An 18946-nucleotide genomic window follows, 5' to 3' on the forward strand; every position below is an offset into this window, starting at 1 on the left:
AAGAAAAATTACAATATTCTCCGTGCTTGGAACACTTTTGCACAAGTTATTCTTCACTATTAAAGTGCAGGAAACCATTCAATTATCAAAACATTTATAACCAACACCAACCTCTGGAATGCTGTAACATATCATCCAAAATAAGTTCATAGTGACGTGACCCTGAAAGGGTCAGCAATTTACCCCAGGATAGTGAAGGCCTCCAGGCAAACAGGCTGGGTCTTGGGGTCAGAAGAGGGCCAAAGACTCACTACGTACACCTTTTTATCAGCTAGCTATCCTTAACACTATGCAGGCCCAATTTACAGACCGAGTAAGTTATATTTGAGCAAGCAGAAAACTCGGAACAAAATAATATTCATACGTATATAAATGTAAAGCAGCAAATAGTGCAAATATATCCTAAAAGAGAGATTTTTCGAGAAATATCCAGGGCTTCCAAATCACAATAGTACTTGTGATTATGTACTTTACTTGTTTTTGGTTAGGCTCACCCCCGCTCTAGCAGGGAAAATGGCCTTAAAATGCCTGTTGTGTGTTGTGTTGTATGTACTTTACTTATACAACTGCAAACAAATGAAACCTTTCATCAAATTAATGAAATACAAATACATGCCATCTTAAATGATGGCAATGGTGCCAAGAGGACAGCTATGTCTCTTAGACGACATTTTTGTATTGATGTTTTTGTTGTACTGTATATAAAATACATTACTTGACAAAATATCGTGAATAAAAATTGTTTGTGGTTATAAACACGCACACACACACACACACACACGCAGACATACAAACACACACACATACACACACACACACACACACACACACACGGACACACATAGAAAGACAGATAGACAGACACACAGACAGAAACACAAACAGACACACAGACAGATGGACACACACACACAGACAGATGGACACACACACACACACAGACAGATAGACAGCCACACAGACACACACAGGCATGCACACACACAGACAGATGGACACACACACACAGACAGATGGACACACAGACAGACAGACTCAGACAGACACACACACACACAAACAACCAATGAGTGTGCAGTGTTGGTGATGTGAGAGTGGCATGTTCCGAGAGCATATCTTATGGATGAAACATGGTTGCCCAATCTTGGGGATGAAATATGGGATGAAACGTGGTGATCCACAGTCGAAGAGGCAAATTCCTAAATGGTAGACACCACAGTCACCAAAGAAGGGGGAAAATTTGCTCTAGGGGCATAAGGAGTGATGCGCCAGGTTCTTCTTGTGCTTTGGCCCCATAATTGCCTATTATGTTGGTGCTATTTGACACACTTTATATTCAGAAGCAAAGGCCAGGAAAATGTTTTTCAAGTAAACACAAGGTTTTGTATCACTTTCAATCACAATTAGCGTTATACTGTACTTACATAAGAACTGTGGTTAACATTTGCGTTATTATCGCTATAATTGTCATCGTTTTTTGTATAACCATCATTATTTTTTCATTCAGTATTATTACTGTCGAAATTTTCATTGTCAAACACATATGTTCAACAACCGCATCATTTCTGCCGGGCCCATTCCCATTAAATGGAACTGCCAGTCCAACTGACGCTCTAGGATAGAGCGTGACAGGTTACAGTGTGGCTCTCTGTTAGCATCTTGATAGGGAGCTGGGTGCATGAGCTGCTGTGCACCCAATGGGAATCCTTAATAAAACCGAGTTTAAAACCTCAAAACCTGTTTTTGGAACTAAGCTGAGGCTACAGCTTCATTGTGCTGGCAGAAAAACACACGCACAAACACTTATTACGTACATTAACTGTGGCATTTCTACAATTTCAAATGTTCAAAAACCCACCAAATCAGAATTTCCTAATAAAGAAAGTGATTCCATTGCCCAAAACGAAGATGCTCGTTCCAGGAGATCTCTGAAAGTAACTTGACAAATTATCTCACACAAACTGAAGATGCACTCAGAGAGAAAAGCAAATCGTTTAAACGTGTAAACAAAATACAGCATGGCCCTCCAATGGACTTCCCCTTAATCAGAGCCACTTATCTTCATGGGAGATTACCTCCCAGTTTGTGTAGGCTTAACCAGGGATTAAGTGATTAGCCTTATTCAGCTAACTCTAAATTAAGAATGACAGACTTGCCTGGAAAGGATGCCATGCATTTCACGAACACCAACAAAAACTCAGACGGTCTAATTTCTTTTCTTTTCCAATTGCTATTCTTTTCTGCCGCTTGGCAAACAGTTAGGTTTCTTCCGATAGAAGGATTTGCACCTGTTTTTCTTCTCAAGAAAATGGAACCATAAAAACTCTTTAGTATCCACATTTAGTTCAACAAGAAATGAATGAATGAATGAATGAATCAGCAAAAACAATAGCTTTTAATTCACAAATAGTTTCAAAGTAACAAAATTCATCTGTGCGTGCAAAAATGCATGTTTAAGAGGTAGGCCAAACAAGTCTTCATGTTCAGATTGGAGAGATGCAACTGCCATCTGAATTTTATTGAATATCTTGTCTGGCTGAAGGCCTGGTGTTGGCTTAGCGGTTAGGGTGCCGGCTTGGGATCCTAGGATCCTGGGTTCGAATCCTGGTCGATTGCTGAATTAACGCTAGGTTCATCCTATCATCCTTCCGAGGTCGGCAAATTGAGTACCAGTTCACTAGTAATTCCCTGTGTGTCGCAAGAGGCGACTAACAGGGTTGGCGGCAGAAAGGGCATCCGGCCATAAAACATTGCTTCAACAAGCGTTACGCCTAGGTCCCCTGTCGGTGAAGTGATGTGAGTTGACAAAGTGGGAGACGTGAGGCGGCCATCTTGGATTTCGACGTGGCGACCCAATTTGCAATAGCGTCCTCCCTTATGCGTAGATACACCCACACACCAGATTAGAAGTTAGTAGTTCGTTTAGTTTTCAAGATATTCCGCTCACAAGGTTCAGACATACATGGCGGAGGCCATCTTGCATTTTGACGGGGCGACCCAATTTTCAATAGGGTTCTTCCTTATGCCTAGATACACCCACACACCAGATTATAAGTTGGTACTTCGCTTATTTTTCAAGATATTCCGCTCACAAGGTTCAGATATACATGGCGGCGGCCATCTTGGATTTTGACGTGGGTTGCACCCACACACCAAATTCGAATGCGGTCCTTCGCATGCACATACGCACGCCCGGACGGACACACGGATGGAGGGGAAAACCATAGTCCCCCTTTCGCTCCGCGGTGCGACGGGGGACAAAAAGGGGGCCACGGTGCCCAAAAAAGGCAAACCCCTGCTCTGCGGGGGAAAATGGCCTCTAATGGTGGTGTCTGGCTGAACCGACGTCTGACTTTGCCCTATGATTATCCAATGTACAACACTTGATACTGTCCCTAAGCTGAAAGTCCAGTTGTGGAGTTATATTTGTACAACAGAAGAGAATGTTAATCCTGCAACTCGCAGTTCTAAATTTTGGCGAAATTCTAAATTCCTGCTCTGTCACACTGCTGGGAAATCAACGGCAAACCACCAGGAATAACCCTGGCGAAGAGAGTGCTTCGACAGCACCAACATTGTGTAGAGTGTGGAACAATGATGATGATTATGATGAATGTATCCAAAGGGAGGCGAGCATGATTTGGTTTCCACTTGTGCGATTTCGAAAGAGGACAGGACTTGGTTGTTGAAAGAAAAATTCCATTTTGTTTTGAGTTCACCGTTCAAGACACGAAACATCAGCGAAATGCATCGAACAAATTCCTCCATCGGTATCATCATAACAAAGGCAGATAAACATCATGTGCTCTGCTGCTTACGAAACACAATTTTTAAGAAAAAAAATTGCATCAAAAAACACTGGAATTTCCATCATTGTTTATAAGCAGTTATCAGGAGCTAATTATTAAAAATATACCACATGCACTCATTGCATTCCAATCAATATGAAATTATAGAGGAACACAAAATTCGGAATGCACTCCAAACCTTAAGATGCTGAAGTGTTCCTTATGGACTTTTCAAACAACCAAATCATTAAATTTATCCAAACCTTGGAATTAATAGCAATGCAAACAATGCCAAGATATTAAATGCAAGTAACGTGTTACATATTGCCATTTATAAAGACCTTTTTTAGTACAGGCATTTTGTATTTAAGACCTCACACTAATTGCAACAAAAACTCGCTCACTTGTTTTGTGTCCCTGAATATATCCTCTTTGACCCCCAAAAAAGTCTTAAGAGATCCTATGGGGGGGGGGGGGGGGGGGGGGAAGTTCTCAAATCGGCAAAATCCAATATGGCCGCTATCCGTCTTCGTGACAATTGTTATTTAAAAAATCAAAAGCAAAACAATCATGAGTAATACCACTTTTTATGGGTTTTTGGGGTCGAGGAATCAAATTCTGATCTTATTTTGGTGATATAAGGTCACAGAAACTCTACGAGGTCACCATCAAGGTCATTTTGGGACAACAAGATAAGAATAGTGCATAATGCATCTATGTAGTTTTTTTTAGCAATGGGGAATCTGCTTCTGATCTTATTTTGATGATTAGAGGTCATGCTCATTCTTTATTCGAGTTAAAAAGGATATTCTTGTGTATCTTCTGAAAAGATTTCGTTTTAAGTAAAACAAAAATTTGTAAAATAAGTAGTGTTAAGTTCCTAGTAAGAAAGCGTGCAGTAGCAGTAAGAGCAATATTTTTCCATGTCATATTTTTTTGCAATGGGCATCTTTCAGTTGTGATAATATGAAGTGTTTGATGTTTACTAAGTGTAGATAGTGGTTTCTGTTTTCGGCCATGGAGGTATCTGAAGTGTGTGCCATCTGCAAGAAATCTATAGACGAGAGAGGGTCAACGGCATCAACTCTTGGAGAAAAGGGAAGTTTGCCATCAACCAGGCCAGCAACGCAAGAAAAGACAGCATTCACACTGTGCCTGGAGAAAAGGTACACAAAGACTGTCGCCGCACATACTGTCACCCACAACAGATAGCCAAGGACACCAAGCAAGAAGAGTCAAAGCCAAGCACAAGCAATGACAGACAAGTACTTCGGTCATCTGAGGAGAGGTTCTCTTTCCAGACTGATTGCCTTTTTTGTGGTAGACCAGCAATGTTTGGAAGAAAGAGGAAGACGCAGGAAGTTCTTCAAGTCAAGACCATTGAATTCAAAGAAACGCTCCTGGCAACATGTCGCGAACGAGCAGATGATTGGTCAGGTACTGTCAAGGCGCGAATTCTGCATGTTCATGACCTGCACGCTGCAGATGCAGTGTACCATCAGACTTGCAGCGTCAATTTCCGCACAAAGAAGCAGATACCCATGGCTCAGCAGATGAACACGGAAATCTCCAAGAGAGCAAAGCTTGGAAGGCCTAAAGCTGATGAGAAGACTGAAGCATTCTTGGATGTTGCAAAATATCTTGAAGAAAATGACGACGAGCAGATCACTGTCAATGATCTCATTACCCTTATGCAACAGAAACTGTCAGACACAAAACATGAGGCATATGGCTACACCCACATGAAGACGAGGCTGCATGAACACTTTGGTGAGAGGATAATCCAGACAGAGATTAATGGAAAGCCAAACGTGGTTACCTTCAGGACAACAGCCAGGGAGGTGTTACAGGAATACTACAAAAAGCAGCAGCAGAAAACTAACGCTGCTGAAGAGAAGATAAAACTTGTACAGGCAGCTGCTAAACTGATCAAAGAAGACATCAAAGTCATGGAAACATCCCATGAAGTCTATCCATCTTGTATTGACATAGAATCACAGAAATCTGGTGTCAAATATCTACCAGATACTCTGATGATACTATTGGAAGGACTATTTGCTGGGAAGAATGCTGGCGTCAAAGTGGCATCAATTGGACATGCAATGATGCAAGCAACCAGACCTAGAGTCCTGCTGACACCACTGCAGTTTGGTTTGGGCGTGCAACTGCATCACCACTTCGGATCAAGATTCCTCATCGACTCCCTTCATCATCACGGGTTCTGCTGCTCATACCAACAGGTGCTCCAATTTTACGAGGGGCTTGTGCCATTCCAGACAGCCCTAGCTCCTGCTCCTGAAAAACTGCTGCAGGTGATCAGGTGCAACTGTCAGGCTGACTGCAGCACCCTGAGATGCACATGCAAGAAAAATAACATTGAGTGTACTCTAGCTTGTGGAAACTGCAGGGGATCTGGCTGCACGAACTCGCTACAGATGCCATGTGATGATGATGATGATGATGATGACAATGTCAAGTTCTGAATTTCTTTATAAACTTGAATTCTTCATTGATGTAAATCCTCTTCACCAAACATTAAGCATGGTATATACTAATAAGTCATTTGAACAACCATGCAAGAACACTGATTTGTGGCAAAAAAATCCGTTTTTGGTAGGGTTAAACACTGATGATTTTCATAATTTTTCCCCCAGACGATTCCTTAAGACTTTTTTCATGTGATAGAAGACATATCCAGGAATCAAAATTCGTTGAGTTTGTTTATGTTGCAATTTGTGTGAGGGTGCACAGCTATTTTTCGTAAAATGCCTGTACTATTTACCAAAAATTGCTTTTAGAAAGTGCTTCACAATCCATACCTTATAGCATTGTAAATCTCTTCCAGCATATCCTGGTCAAAATCTTTCTGGCCATTCACACCCTTCAGGTTCTTCTTGAATTCCTGAGAAAAAAAGTGAGCTATATAAAACTGCATCAACACTTTTTATAGCTACCCTCATCATCATCACAAAGGGACAGAAAATAAGTCTTGCATATATGGTTGAAGTGGTTTTCTTATTTGGGTAGAGGCAGTTCATATTTTCATATTATGCAAGTTAATGGACAATACAACCGAAGATCGAAAGCGTGTTCCTTGCCACATATATATATATATATATATATATATATATATATATATATATATATATATATATATATATATATATATATATATATATATATATATATATACATACATACATACATACACACAACAACAACAACAACAACAACAACAACATGCATTTTAAGGCCATTTTCCCTGCTGGAGCGGGGGTTAGCCTTGCGGTCCCCATGACAATCTTCTCCATCTTGCCCTATTTTCTGCATCTCCCCTTGTTTAACCCCCTTGCCCACATTTCTCCTTCCACCATCTTTAGCCAAGTCTTTCTCGGTCTTCCCCGTCCTCTACTTCCTTCTACATTCATTTCCATCACTCTTCTCAACCAGTCACTTTCATCCTTCCTCAACACATGACCAAATCATCTCAACCTGTTCCTCTTCACAGCATCAATCACAGGCTCTATTCCCATCATCTGTCTACCTACACACACCACACACCACACACACACACACACACACACCGTGCTCTGACAATATGCTAAACCACGTGACCTGAAGCACACGTCATTTTTCACAACAACTTCACTATCCCATGCAATATAATACTGTGTGACAATCATTGTGTTATTACCTTATACTCGATGGAATACTTTTATACTTGTTCATTTATAAGTGCATTACTCTGCTTAAATGTACGTGTTCGACATGGAGTGTCCTTTACCTTCAGGCAAGATCTTAAAGTACATATACAGTAATGGAGTGTACCTCCAACAAAGCAAGATGATACCTTAAATAAATAAAAAACACTTTTGCTCGAACATATACCTCCGCATAGTAATGCACTCATATTTTAATGCCCTTGCTATTAAGTAGGTCCCTCCAACAGTCATAAAACACTAAAGAAAAACAACAAATTGCAGTGGATAGAAATAAACACAAGTTATTTGTATCAATGTGGACATAACTGAAGTCACAGCTTTTAACAACACTCATGAGCGTGTTGCAAAACACACAATCTGAATTTGAACAAGAATGCATTTTACATTTTGCAAAGTACCACCACAAGCGAATGAGTCGTTTCCCGCAAGCTACCTTGACCCATAACAAAGCTCATTTGAAAAAATATATTTATTTTGGTCAGGGGTGGAGCACCACGTATTCATCAATGCCACACACGCACTGTTTAACTTGTCAAGCCGCAGTCACTGCTGGGTCTACAAAGGCCTCGACAGCATTAATCAGGAACCTATGGAATGGAGAACAAACAGGACCCACTCTTGCCTGCTCATTCATCAAACCTGACCGCTTGGAGGGAGCCACGCAGAATGCCTGCCAATGCCATCATTCAAACCGAATTCTGAAGCCTCTTAGTGTCCAATTAAACCGAATCTTTTCATTCACAGCTTGCCGCAGCATTAAAAGGGAATCCTTTTTAAATTGAAGTTCGATTCCATCTGAGGTGCAATTCAGGCTAGACAGTCAATAGCAGCACGCTGCTAATAGATGTATGTGCTTTTCAGATACTCTGTAAAGTGAGGTTCAAAGATTTATATAATATCTACTGTATGGCTGATGAAGGAGCCTAAAATTTTAAACAGCTTGGTATATAAACCATTCCATTCCTTGAGGAATGGGTATGGGGGAGTGGAAAAGGAGGAGGGAAGAAGTAGGGGGGAAGGAGAAGAGATTTGTTTAACTTTTTAAATACCCAGGCATGGTTTCACTCGATTGCTCTACTTTTTTGGGGGGGTTCCTGTTTTTACTAACTACCACTACATTAAATAAGGCCGAAATTAAAGCTTGGAGGGCAACGAGAGAAGACAAATTCTTGTTCGTCTTTTGTCTTCAACCTCAGAATTCATTTTCAGAAAACAGTGCTGCGAGTGTTAAAGGTTGAATGTGCGCGAGGTTAAACACTTTGTGCAGGAAAGGTTGAACGAGTGTGGAGCACCGGGGAGTGAACTTGCATTGCTTTCGGGGCCATTTATTATGTACACAAAAACATGACAATCTTTTTACCCCCTCCTATAGAAACCCCATATGCCGCCATAAATGCCCCATACCTCTCCTCCCATCTATCCTCACCCAACCTACTTTCTCTTCCCTCCCTACTCCCCCGACATTTTCCTACCCTGCTTATTGTCTCCTCTCCTTCCAGCCACCTTCCTACCTTTCTCAGTTTCTAACGATTTTGCACTTAAGCTCCCCTCCTTCCCCCAAAAGCCCTTGAATAAGTAGGAAATATATAGCCTGTATTGCTTAAACCACCGTTATGTATACGAAAGTAGCAAGGGCATAGCTTCTGATATAAGTTTTAAAAGTGTCAAGCAGTAGTAGTGGTGTTAAACAGCATTTGTGCTATTTACGAGTATAAACACAAAAAACAGTCAAGTAACTGTTTTAGGTGACGATGGTTTTTTTGTTTGTTTGTTTTTGTAAAGAAGCTACATCACAACCAGGGTGATTGGAAATCTGCCAATCCTCAACCATGCTGCGAGATAACCCACAAAGCATATTTACATCAAATTGTGGAATTGAATGCAAAAATGTTGGGCAACAATAAAGCTTCCGAAAGTAGCTAATAAGTAGCCCTCTCTTCCCCCCTGTCGCAGTCGGATAATACACCAAGATGGGCATCACTCCCTAAATCATCGAGTCGGTTGGGGCCCAAATTCCGAGCAGTTGGAGTAACAGGCCATCTTACTATAATTCACCAAATGTCTGCCTGTCTGTCTGTCTGTCTGTCTGTCTGTCTGTCTGTCTGTCCGTTCGAAGGTACCGTAAAAACTGCTGAACCGATCGCAAAGATATTTTCGGTGGGTAATCCTGGGATCCCCAGGAGTAAACAAGCGTTATGCCTAGGTCCCCTGTCAGTGAAGTGATGTGAGTTGACAAAGTGGAAGACGCAAGGCGGCCATCTTAGATTTTGACGTGGTGACCCAATTTACAATAGCATTCTCCCTTATGCGTAGATACACCCACACACCAGATTAGAAGTTAGTAGTTTGTTTAGTTTTCAAGATATTTCGCTCACATGGTTCAGACATATATATATATATATATGGTGGTGGCCATCTTTGATTTTGACGTGGCGACCCAATTTTCAATAGCGTTCTTCCTTATGCCGAGATACACCCACACACCAGATTAGAAGTTAGTAGTTCGTTTATTTTTCAAGATATTTCACTCAAGGTTCAGACATATATATGGTGGTGGCCATCTTGGATTTTGACGTGGCGACCCAATTTTCAATAGCGTTCTTCCTTATGCCCAGAAACACCCACACACCAGATTAGAATTTGGTACTTCACTTATTTTTCAAGATATTCCGCTCACAAGGTTCAGACATTCATGGCGTCAGACATACATGGCGGCGGCCATCTTGGATTTTGACGTGGGTTGCACCCACACACCAAATTAGAATTCGGTCCTTCGCTTACGCATGCACGTACACACGCAGGACGGACGGACGGACGGACGGACACATGGACGGAGGGGAAAACCATAGTCCCCCTTTCGCTCCGTGGTGCGACGGGGGACAAATAGGCTATTTAGTTTTCCCAATTTCAGCTTTCGTCTCCAGCATTCTCAGGTTTGGACTCCCACATAACATTCGCGTTTGCATGACGTTCATTGTTCATTGTGACGTCTTCTTACTATAATTCACCAAATGTCTGTCTGTCTGTCTGTTCGAAGGTACCATAAAAACGGCTCAACCGATCGAAACGATATTTTGGGTTGATAATCCTGGGATCCCCAGGAGTAAAATAGGCTATTTAGTTTTCCAATTTCAGCTTTGGTCTACAGTTCTCAGGTTTGGACTCCCACATAACATTCACGTTCGCAAGACGTCCATTGTTCTCATTGTGACCACGAGCAACGGTACCCGCCCTACGGGCAGGGCTTCAATTGGGAGGCCCAAATGAAAAGGCTAAATATCGAAAATTGAAGGCTTTTTTTTTCTTTTAAACGATTTATATAAACATCCGTTAAATCTCGATCGGTGCAGTCGTTTGTGCGGCACCCGAGAAAATAACGTCATGCGGGAGCAAGTATCAGCAGGATGTGGCAGGCTGGGAGTCCACGTTTGCACCGATCGCTGCACTGTGTGCCGCACAACGACTGCACAGATCGCTGCACAGCTGCATCGATCGGATGTGGCATGAAGGAGGATCTGCACTTCGGCATGAAGGAGGATCAGATCTAACAGATCGCTGTCTCCATCGATCTTGCCAAGGCCGTAACACCTATCGGCTCAAAATCCTTTTAACTGTTGATTTGGTACAGTTACACGTAACTGTTATTATAGTAAGATACTGTTTAGATTTTGATGATTTGCGTGTGATATGATTCAACGGATGTTTATATGAATCGTTTAAAATAAAAAAAGCCTTCAATTTCTGATATTTTGCCATCGCCATATGCAGATTCGCCACGGACCCACGAACGATGTTTCTCTACGTGAACGTACCCGTTTGTTTGCGAACAGGTACGTTTTTCATGGAAGTCCTTAACGAACTTGCTGTCCATGTCTGACGTGCGACTGAAGGTGCTACAGGAATGTGGAATTTATTGGTTTCATGCTTTAGCATTCGCCGTATCTGCATTGCCTGTTTGCTCCTGGCCTCCCACCCGTGCGTAGCACGGGTATTTCTCTAGCTTAACCAAATACAATAGAATACGACTCAATCATGTCTCTTTGCATCACATTTCAATATATATGGTAAAAAAGAAAGTTAGGACCTTTTTCCGCTCGATCGTGAAAATTATTTTCCATCGTGCGTGGGCGCTGGATTTTTCCATTTCACTTGTGCATGTGCTTTACCCAGGTGAGCAGAAAAAACCCTCAACTGCATCGTCAATTACTAGCCGGATTAGAGCAATCATGAGTCAAAGCAAGGCGGCTGTGATGCGTAAATACGATGCAATAGTTGAAATAGGTCGTCAATTTAAAACTGACTTCTTCGTTTTAAATTTTTTAACTGACCAGCTTCTGATTCTTTTTTTCCTTGCATTGAAAATGAATGCTTCGGCCAATGTTTATTCATATTCGGTAGCATTATTTCATGATTTCATTTCTGTATCTGTTGCCAAATAACAATATTAATGTTCATTTATAATAGCTTATATGTATTATAGTATAAAATGACGAATTAAATTTTATTTGGGGACCAAAACTGCATGTAACCGAACCCTGTTATTCCCATTGGTATATATATATTACGTTCACATCATGTTTTAGTGGATCACGCAGGCCGGCGGAACAAAACCACACCATTGAGTGGTGTTTTACTGTATTAGGGAAACAGGACTCGTGTCACAATGCTGGCAATATAGAACTAGATCTTTATTTATAATTTACACACTTGAACCAAATTAACCAGAATATCTTCAAACATAATCCTTAACGAAGCAAATACAAGCAACAGTTCCCCAAAATGCATCTGCACAATCAATGAATTCTGAAACCAGATCATCAATCACAAACAGTTTGCGAGTGCATTGAGATATTATTACCCATCGCACGCAAAGCGAAAAGCGGGGTTAAGTAATTGGTGCATGTCCATCCGTCCAATCGTCATCTACAAACGTGTGTTTATGATCAAGGAAAACTTGATTTAAATGTAATGTTTTATTTTGAACACAAAGCGGAACATGAATCGGAAACAAACCAGTCATTTAACAGTACTTTGTCTCTGAATTTATCCCGATCACACATGCACACAAAGGAGTGACATCTTGTTTGCACTCTGTCTGCCTGTCTGGCACTCAAACAAAATAGAAAATCAGCCCAAACAGGAAACTTACTGTTTTTATGTATGTCAAACGACATAAACAACAGGCATGAATTACTAGTGTGATGTATTAGATAGCATGATGTAATAGACACTGTAAATGGCAGTAAATTCCAGAATTAATTTATTTATACGACTTTTACAATCTTTATTTCATTTTAATTCAATTATATACTAGCTTGAACACTGCACAACACAAATCGCCTTCTTTTTCCAAGAACCTCCAGTTTTTCAGTACCTGAACATGTTATACAGGGTGGTGTATAAGGGTGATGTATAAGACTGCTTCAATAGCGCTAAACTCCCAGAACTTTAAAAAACGATCTTTAAAATCATTATTTTATTTGAATTGAAGTGTATACTTGAGCAATGCAAGGTGTAACGTGTTCTATGAACTCTCTAGTGTTGATCAAGTGATGGTCAATTTGACGATGCAGTGAGCAGTAGAGGCAGTGGCAACTCTCAGTTCCAATGAAGCAGTATATGGTCAACTTGACATTGCAATGAACAGCAGATGTAGTTGTAACAAATTTATAACAAAGAAAATAGTGAAGCAGAGGACAATGTCAGAGCAGAAGTAGATGTTATAAGTTCTGTGTACCTCAGTGATGCTAAGAAACAGTTTTGTTTCGGGTCTGTGCAAGGCGTACCACTTTGGATTCAGGACATCATGAGTCGCGGTGGGGAACACTACTGCTTCACTGTGGGCAATCCGAGCACAAGGAATGGTCCAACAGGAAGTCATAAGCACCACATAACAGTGCAAGCCCAACAAAGGATGCTCCAAACAGCCATCTCAGCTTCACTCAAGCCGGAGTCTAATGAACGCTGAATCTCCAAGAAGTTCCTCATGTAATAGGGGGAATATCCTCAAGTAGAAGTCAAGAGATCACTCTCTTACCTTGATCTGTTCCCACGGGCTCTATAATTCATCTCAGCACCATATGTCGATCTCTTCAGAACCAAACATCCTCTGGCTCTCTTGGTTTCGCTCATGAATCTTATAGCTGCTTACCTCATCCATCAAGGGCCAACCACATGGCTGTCGTCAGCCTCCAAGGCATCGACCTGTCCAAGCCAGCTTCCACTTGCCGGAATAAATCATTGCTCAACTAAGCAGTCGTACAATTGTCCAATAGGAGTATTTGCTTCTGCTTCATGGTGAGTTGCTAGTTACGCAAGTTACACAACACGCAATTTTTATTTTGATTATTAACCTAGTTCCCATTTCTCTACATACTTAACTAATATTTTTCGCGACAGCATATTGACGACTTAATGGCAAGGGTAGATCGCTTTGGATTGGGAGAGGTGATACCTTCCCAAGACAAGACACAGCGCAAAACTGTAAAATGGCAGTGAGGTGGAAAGAAAAGTGGCCCGGGGGTTGGGGGTGAGGGTGTGGGTCAAAGGGTCAGTGCAGTTCCAGAAACGGTTGATGTCAGGTGTCGATGGATCATTGGAACAATCCATAAGTGAGATGGTGAATTTCAGACCAGCCCAATGTACATCGCCAAAATGCCATACATGCAAGGCAGCGTGGTGACTCTCCGAATAACGACAACAAGAGAAACACTTACACAAAGATATAAGAAGAGCAAAGATAGTCCAAGAGCTGACGGTTTGGGATGGTAGGGGAGAGGGGTATAATCTTGTGTCCGAGACAATGAGATTTGATGGTATTTTATGATGGGGCTGTCAGTGGAGTTAACAAAAAGTGATTTATTATGGGCCACAGCCAGAGTCCCACAGCATGGGGTCAAAGTTTGCGACTGCCTTCTATTTTCAGTAAGAACCAGCAGACCCTGAAACAGGAGCAAACACCTACTCAACACAACAAAATCAAAAAAAAAATCAAACGGTTTTAAAATTATATATACTGTACTTGTTTTCATAGACGAACAATTACAATATCATACAAGATAAAAAATAATACGTCTTATTGGGAAAAAATAAGAACTTATATTGGACTTTTCTACAAACAGAATTATTTGACAGTCTTCTGTTTATTATAAAGTAATGATTAGTCATTGTCAACATTTTTTGAATAGTGTCGACGCTCGTGGAGGACACAGAGGACACAACAGATCAGGACAACAGAACAAAATCAAGAGTAGAAAGAGAGGCAGGGTGGGGGACACACACCAACAGCAGAGTTGAAATAGAAAATAGAGGGAGACATGGAGAAACAAGGGATGTCAGGAAGAATGAGGACAAGGGGAGGACACTGGGTGAATAAGATGGAGACAGCCGCAAACATTCATTCGCAGAAATGGAAGGAAAAATGGAAACACAGAAAGAGGTGGGCTAGGGGAGGGCTAATGGTGGTGGAAATGATCCTGGTTTGTGGATTGGGGATGATCTGAAATGGGGGTAAAGAGCTGCCTAGAAGCCCTAGAGGGAAGAATGAGGTTGAAGAAACTGAGGAAGTTGGTTCCACAGGTGGGGGATAAAAGAGGAATGAATGAGTGGAGGTGAGCAGTGAGTTTGGATTTTGGAAGTTTCATTAAAAGGGTATTACAGGTAGACTGCATGTGCCCTTTGGAAAGCTTGGGGGAGGGAGGCTGGGTGAGGGGAGGGGGAGGGGAAAGGGCAGAGAGTGCAATGAGAACAAATGAAAATAAAGAACAATGAGAACATGAGAACAAAGGAGGCAGAGCATGGATAGGGCAGAGGATGCAAGACCAGAAAGGACGAAGTGGAAAATAGAGACCATCAACCTGTCTAGGATGTGAAAGTGATAAGCCCAGAGACTCTGTTTAATCAAGGGAGATTCCAATGATTTAGAAGGCCTTGGTTTCCATGACGTCAAGCTCAGCAAGGTGTGAGTCAGGGTCACCAGTCCAGAGGGGGAGCAGTACTCCATCAAGCTGTGGATGAAGGCCTTGTAGGTAGATAAAAGTTCAGTTGTGCCAAGGGAAGACTTTACATGATGGAGAGTGCCCAGTCAGCAACAACTGGACGAGGCAACTTCTCACTTGCTTTTAAATGTATATCATTATGACATCAAGTTGTACTTGTGTGCTTCCCTCTCTCTCCCCATCTTGTCTCCCGCTCCCTTTATTATATGTTTTATGTGTCCGTTTGTTTTATTTTGTGATTAATGTTAGCTTTTACAAGAGCCTCGATCTTGTATCTCAGAGATATAGAGGTGCAAAGTTTTTCGGGTTTTTCCAAGATGGCGGCCGAACCACCTGACCGATGACGTCATCTTTATTTGTTTTCTAAACTAATTTATTCCTAGATTATGCTCAATGAATTTCATCTTGATCGGCTGAAGTTTTGTACTTGTCAAATTATGACGTCATAATGGAGGCACCTATGACATCATCATTAACATATTTTATTCCCCATGGAGAGTTCTTTACAATGAGCCATGTCTCAATTTTTTTCTATACAGCACTTTTGGAGATATAGAGGTGCAAACTTTTTGGGTTTTTCCAAGATGGCGGCCGAACCACGTAACCGATGACATCTTTATTTGTTTTCTAAACTTATTTATTCCTAGATTATGCTCAATAAATTTCATCTTGATCGGATGAAGTTTTGTACTTGTTGAATTATGACGTCATAATTGAGGCACCTATGACATCACCATTAACATATTTTATTCCCCATGGAGAGTTCTTTACAATGAGCCATGTCTCAATTTTTTCTATTCAGCACTTTCGGAGATATAGAGGTGCAAAGTTTTTCGGTTTTTACAAGATGGCGGCCGAACCACGTGACCGATGACTTCATCATTTTTTTTTTTTCTCCACCAGTTTATGCCGACATGGCGCTCAATAAATTGCATCTTGATTGGATGAAGTTTTGTACTTGTCGAATTATCGAATTATAACGTCATAATGGAGGCCTTGGGCCGAGAGTGTTAAAAATTGGGCACAGTCAATTCCAGGGCAAGACAAATATGTGTGTAAAGTATGGCGATTCTATGTGCAACAATGTAGACGTAGTACTGCGCACAGACAGACAGAAAGACAAACAGACAGATGAAAAATTGGTCAGAGACCGAGGACTTGCCGGAATGTACTTTTTATCGGCCATTTTGGATCAAGTTTTTCGGTTTTTCCAAGATGGCGGCCGAACCACGTGACCGATGACGTCATAATTATTTGTTTTCTAAACTAATTTATTCCTAGATTATGCTCAATAAATTTCATCTTGATCGGATGAAGTTTTGTACTTGTCGAATTATGACGTCATAATGGAGGCATCATAATGACATCATAATTAACATATTTTATTCCCCATGGAGAGTTCTTTACAATGAGCCACGTCTCAATTTTTTCTATTCAGCACTTTCGGAGCTATAGAGGTGCAAAGTTTTTCCGTTTTTCCAAGATGGCGGCCGATCCACGTGACCGATGACGTCATCATTATTTTTTTTCTCCAACAGTTTATGCCGACATGGCGCTCAAGAAATTGCATCTTGATTGGATGAAGTTTTGTAGTTGTCGAATTATCAAATTATGATGTCATAATGGAGGCCTTGGGCAGAGAGAGTTAAAAATTGGCACAGTCTATTCCAGGGCAAGACAAATATGTGTGTAAAGTTTGGCGATTCTACGTGCAACGGTGTAGATGTAGTGCTGCGCACAGACAGCCATACAGACAGACAGACAGACAAACCAACCGATCAACTTACTTGCCGGAAAAGATTCCGGCAAGTAACAAATGAAAAATCGGTCAGAGGACTTGCCGGAATGTACTTTTTTTTTTAATCGGCCATTTTGGATCATTAAAAGTAAATAATGACCTCTGCCAAAGTTCAAACGACGTGGGTTTAATCTCTACATGAGAGAATTCCACATAGCTATTTGGGCGGTGTATAAGCTAACAGATCGCTGTCTCCATGGATCTTGCCAAGGCCGTAACACCTATCGGCTCAAAATCCTTTTAACTGTTGACTTGGTATTTTTTACAATGAAGGAAACATGTATCGGGAGTACATATGACATAGCGATTGTGAATGTGACAGCTCTGAGGCGTCTTTCGCTTCGCATCGCAGTGACGGCGAGCATCAACATGGCGGCTGTAAGATTAAAATCTGGCTTCAAGCCCCCTCACCACCCAAAGCCTTCAACCAGACATATTAACACGCTCCTCCCCCTTCATTTCCGTTCTTCAAAGCAAAGCGGTAAAAATTGTTGTATCGCCATTATATATTACTAGCAACAGTACCCGCCCTAAGGGCGGGGCTTCAATTGGGAGGCAAAAATAATTGGGTGACCATCGTTTTGGGTGACCTTGAGCTTGACCTTGGGCCTAGAGAGTTAAAAATTGGGCACAGTCTATTCCAAGGCAAGGCAAATATGTGTGTAAAATATGGCCATGCTGTGTGCAATGATGTAGACGTAGTACTGCGCAAAAACAGACAAACAGACAGACAGACAGACAGACAAACCAACCAACCAACATACATGTCCGGCATATATACCAACATATATTCCGGCAAGTAACAAACAAGCACACGAACAAATAAACAAACAAATGAAAAATCGGTCAGAGACCGAGGATTTGCCGGGATGTACTTTTTTATCGGCCATTTGGGACAAATGTGGCGGCCGAACCACGTGACCGATGACGTCATCATTATTTGTTTTCGAAACGAATTTATTCCTAAATTATGCTCAAGAAATTTCATCTTGATCGGATGCAGTTTTGTACTTGTCGAATTATGACGTCATAATGGAGGCACCTATGACATCATCATTTACATATTTTATTCCCCATGGAGCGTTCTTTACAATGAGCAGTGTCTCAATTTTTTCTGTACAGCACTTTCAGAGATATAGAGGTGTATTTTTTGGTTTTTCCAAGATGGCGACCGAACCACGTGACCGATGACGTCACCGTTATTTTTTTTCTCTCCACCAGTTTATGCCGACATGGCACTCAAGAAATTGCATCTTTATTAGATGAAGTTTTGTACTTGTCGAATTATCGAATAATGACGTCATAATGGAGGCCTTGGGCCGAGAGAGTTAAAAATTGGGCACAGTCTATTCCAGGGCAAGACAAATTTGTTTGTAAAGTATGGCGATTCTATGTGCAACGGTGTAGACGTAGTACTGCGCACAAACAGACAGACAAAAAGACAGACAGACAGACAGACAGACAGACAAACAGACAAATCAACCAACCAACAAACATACTTGCCGGAATCTTTTCCGGCAAGTAACCAACCAACATACTTGCCGGAATCTATTCCGGCAAGTAATAAACAGACAGATAGACAGACAGACAGACAGAGACAGACAGACACGGTTGAAAACATAACTTCCTCCCACTTTCGGT

General features: G+C 41.4%; 1 protein-coding gene across 7 annotated transcripts in view; it reads right to left on the reverse strand.

Annotated features, from left to right (window-relative positions):
- GBF1 (golgi brefeldin A resistant guanine nucleotide exchange factor 1) overlaps positions 1-18946 on the reverse strand; it is a 430048-nt gene that overhangs the window by 104651 nt on the left and 306451 nt on the right. For all 7 annotated transcript variants that reach the window (XM_078783293.1, XM_078783294.1, XM_078783296.1 and 4 more), the window contains one exon: positions 6608-6690. In XM_078783293.1, the coding sequence (XP_078639419.1) occupies positions 6608-6690 (83 nt within the window). The remainder of the gene's footprint in view (positions 1-6607; positions 6691-18946) is intronic.

The sequence above is a fragment of the Myxine glutinosa genome, chromosome 8, assembly GCF_964187855.1.
Source record: "Myxine glutinosa chromosome 8, kmMyxGlut1.1, whole genome shotgun sequence".
Classification (NCBI taxonomy): domain Eukaryota; kingdom Metazoa; phylum Chordata; class Myxini; order Myxiniformes; family Myxinidae; genus Myxine; species Myxine glutinosa.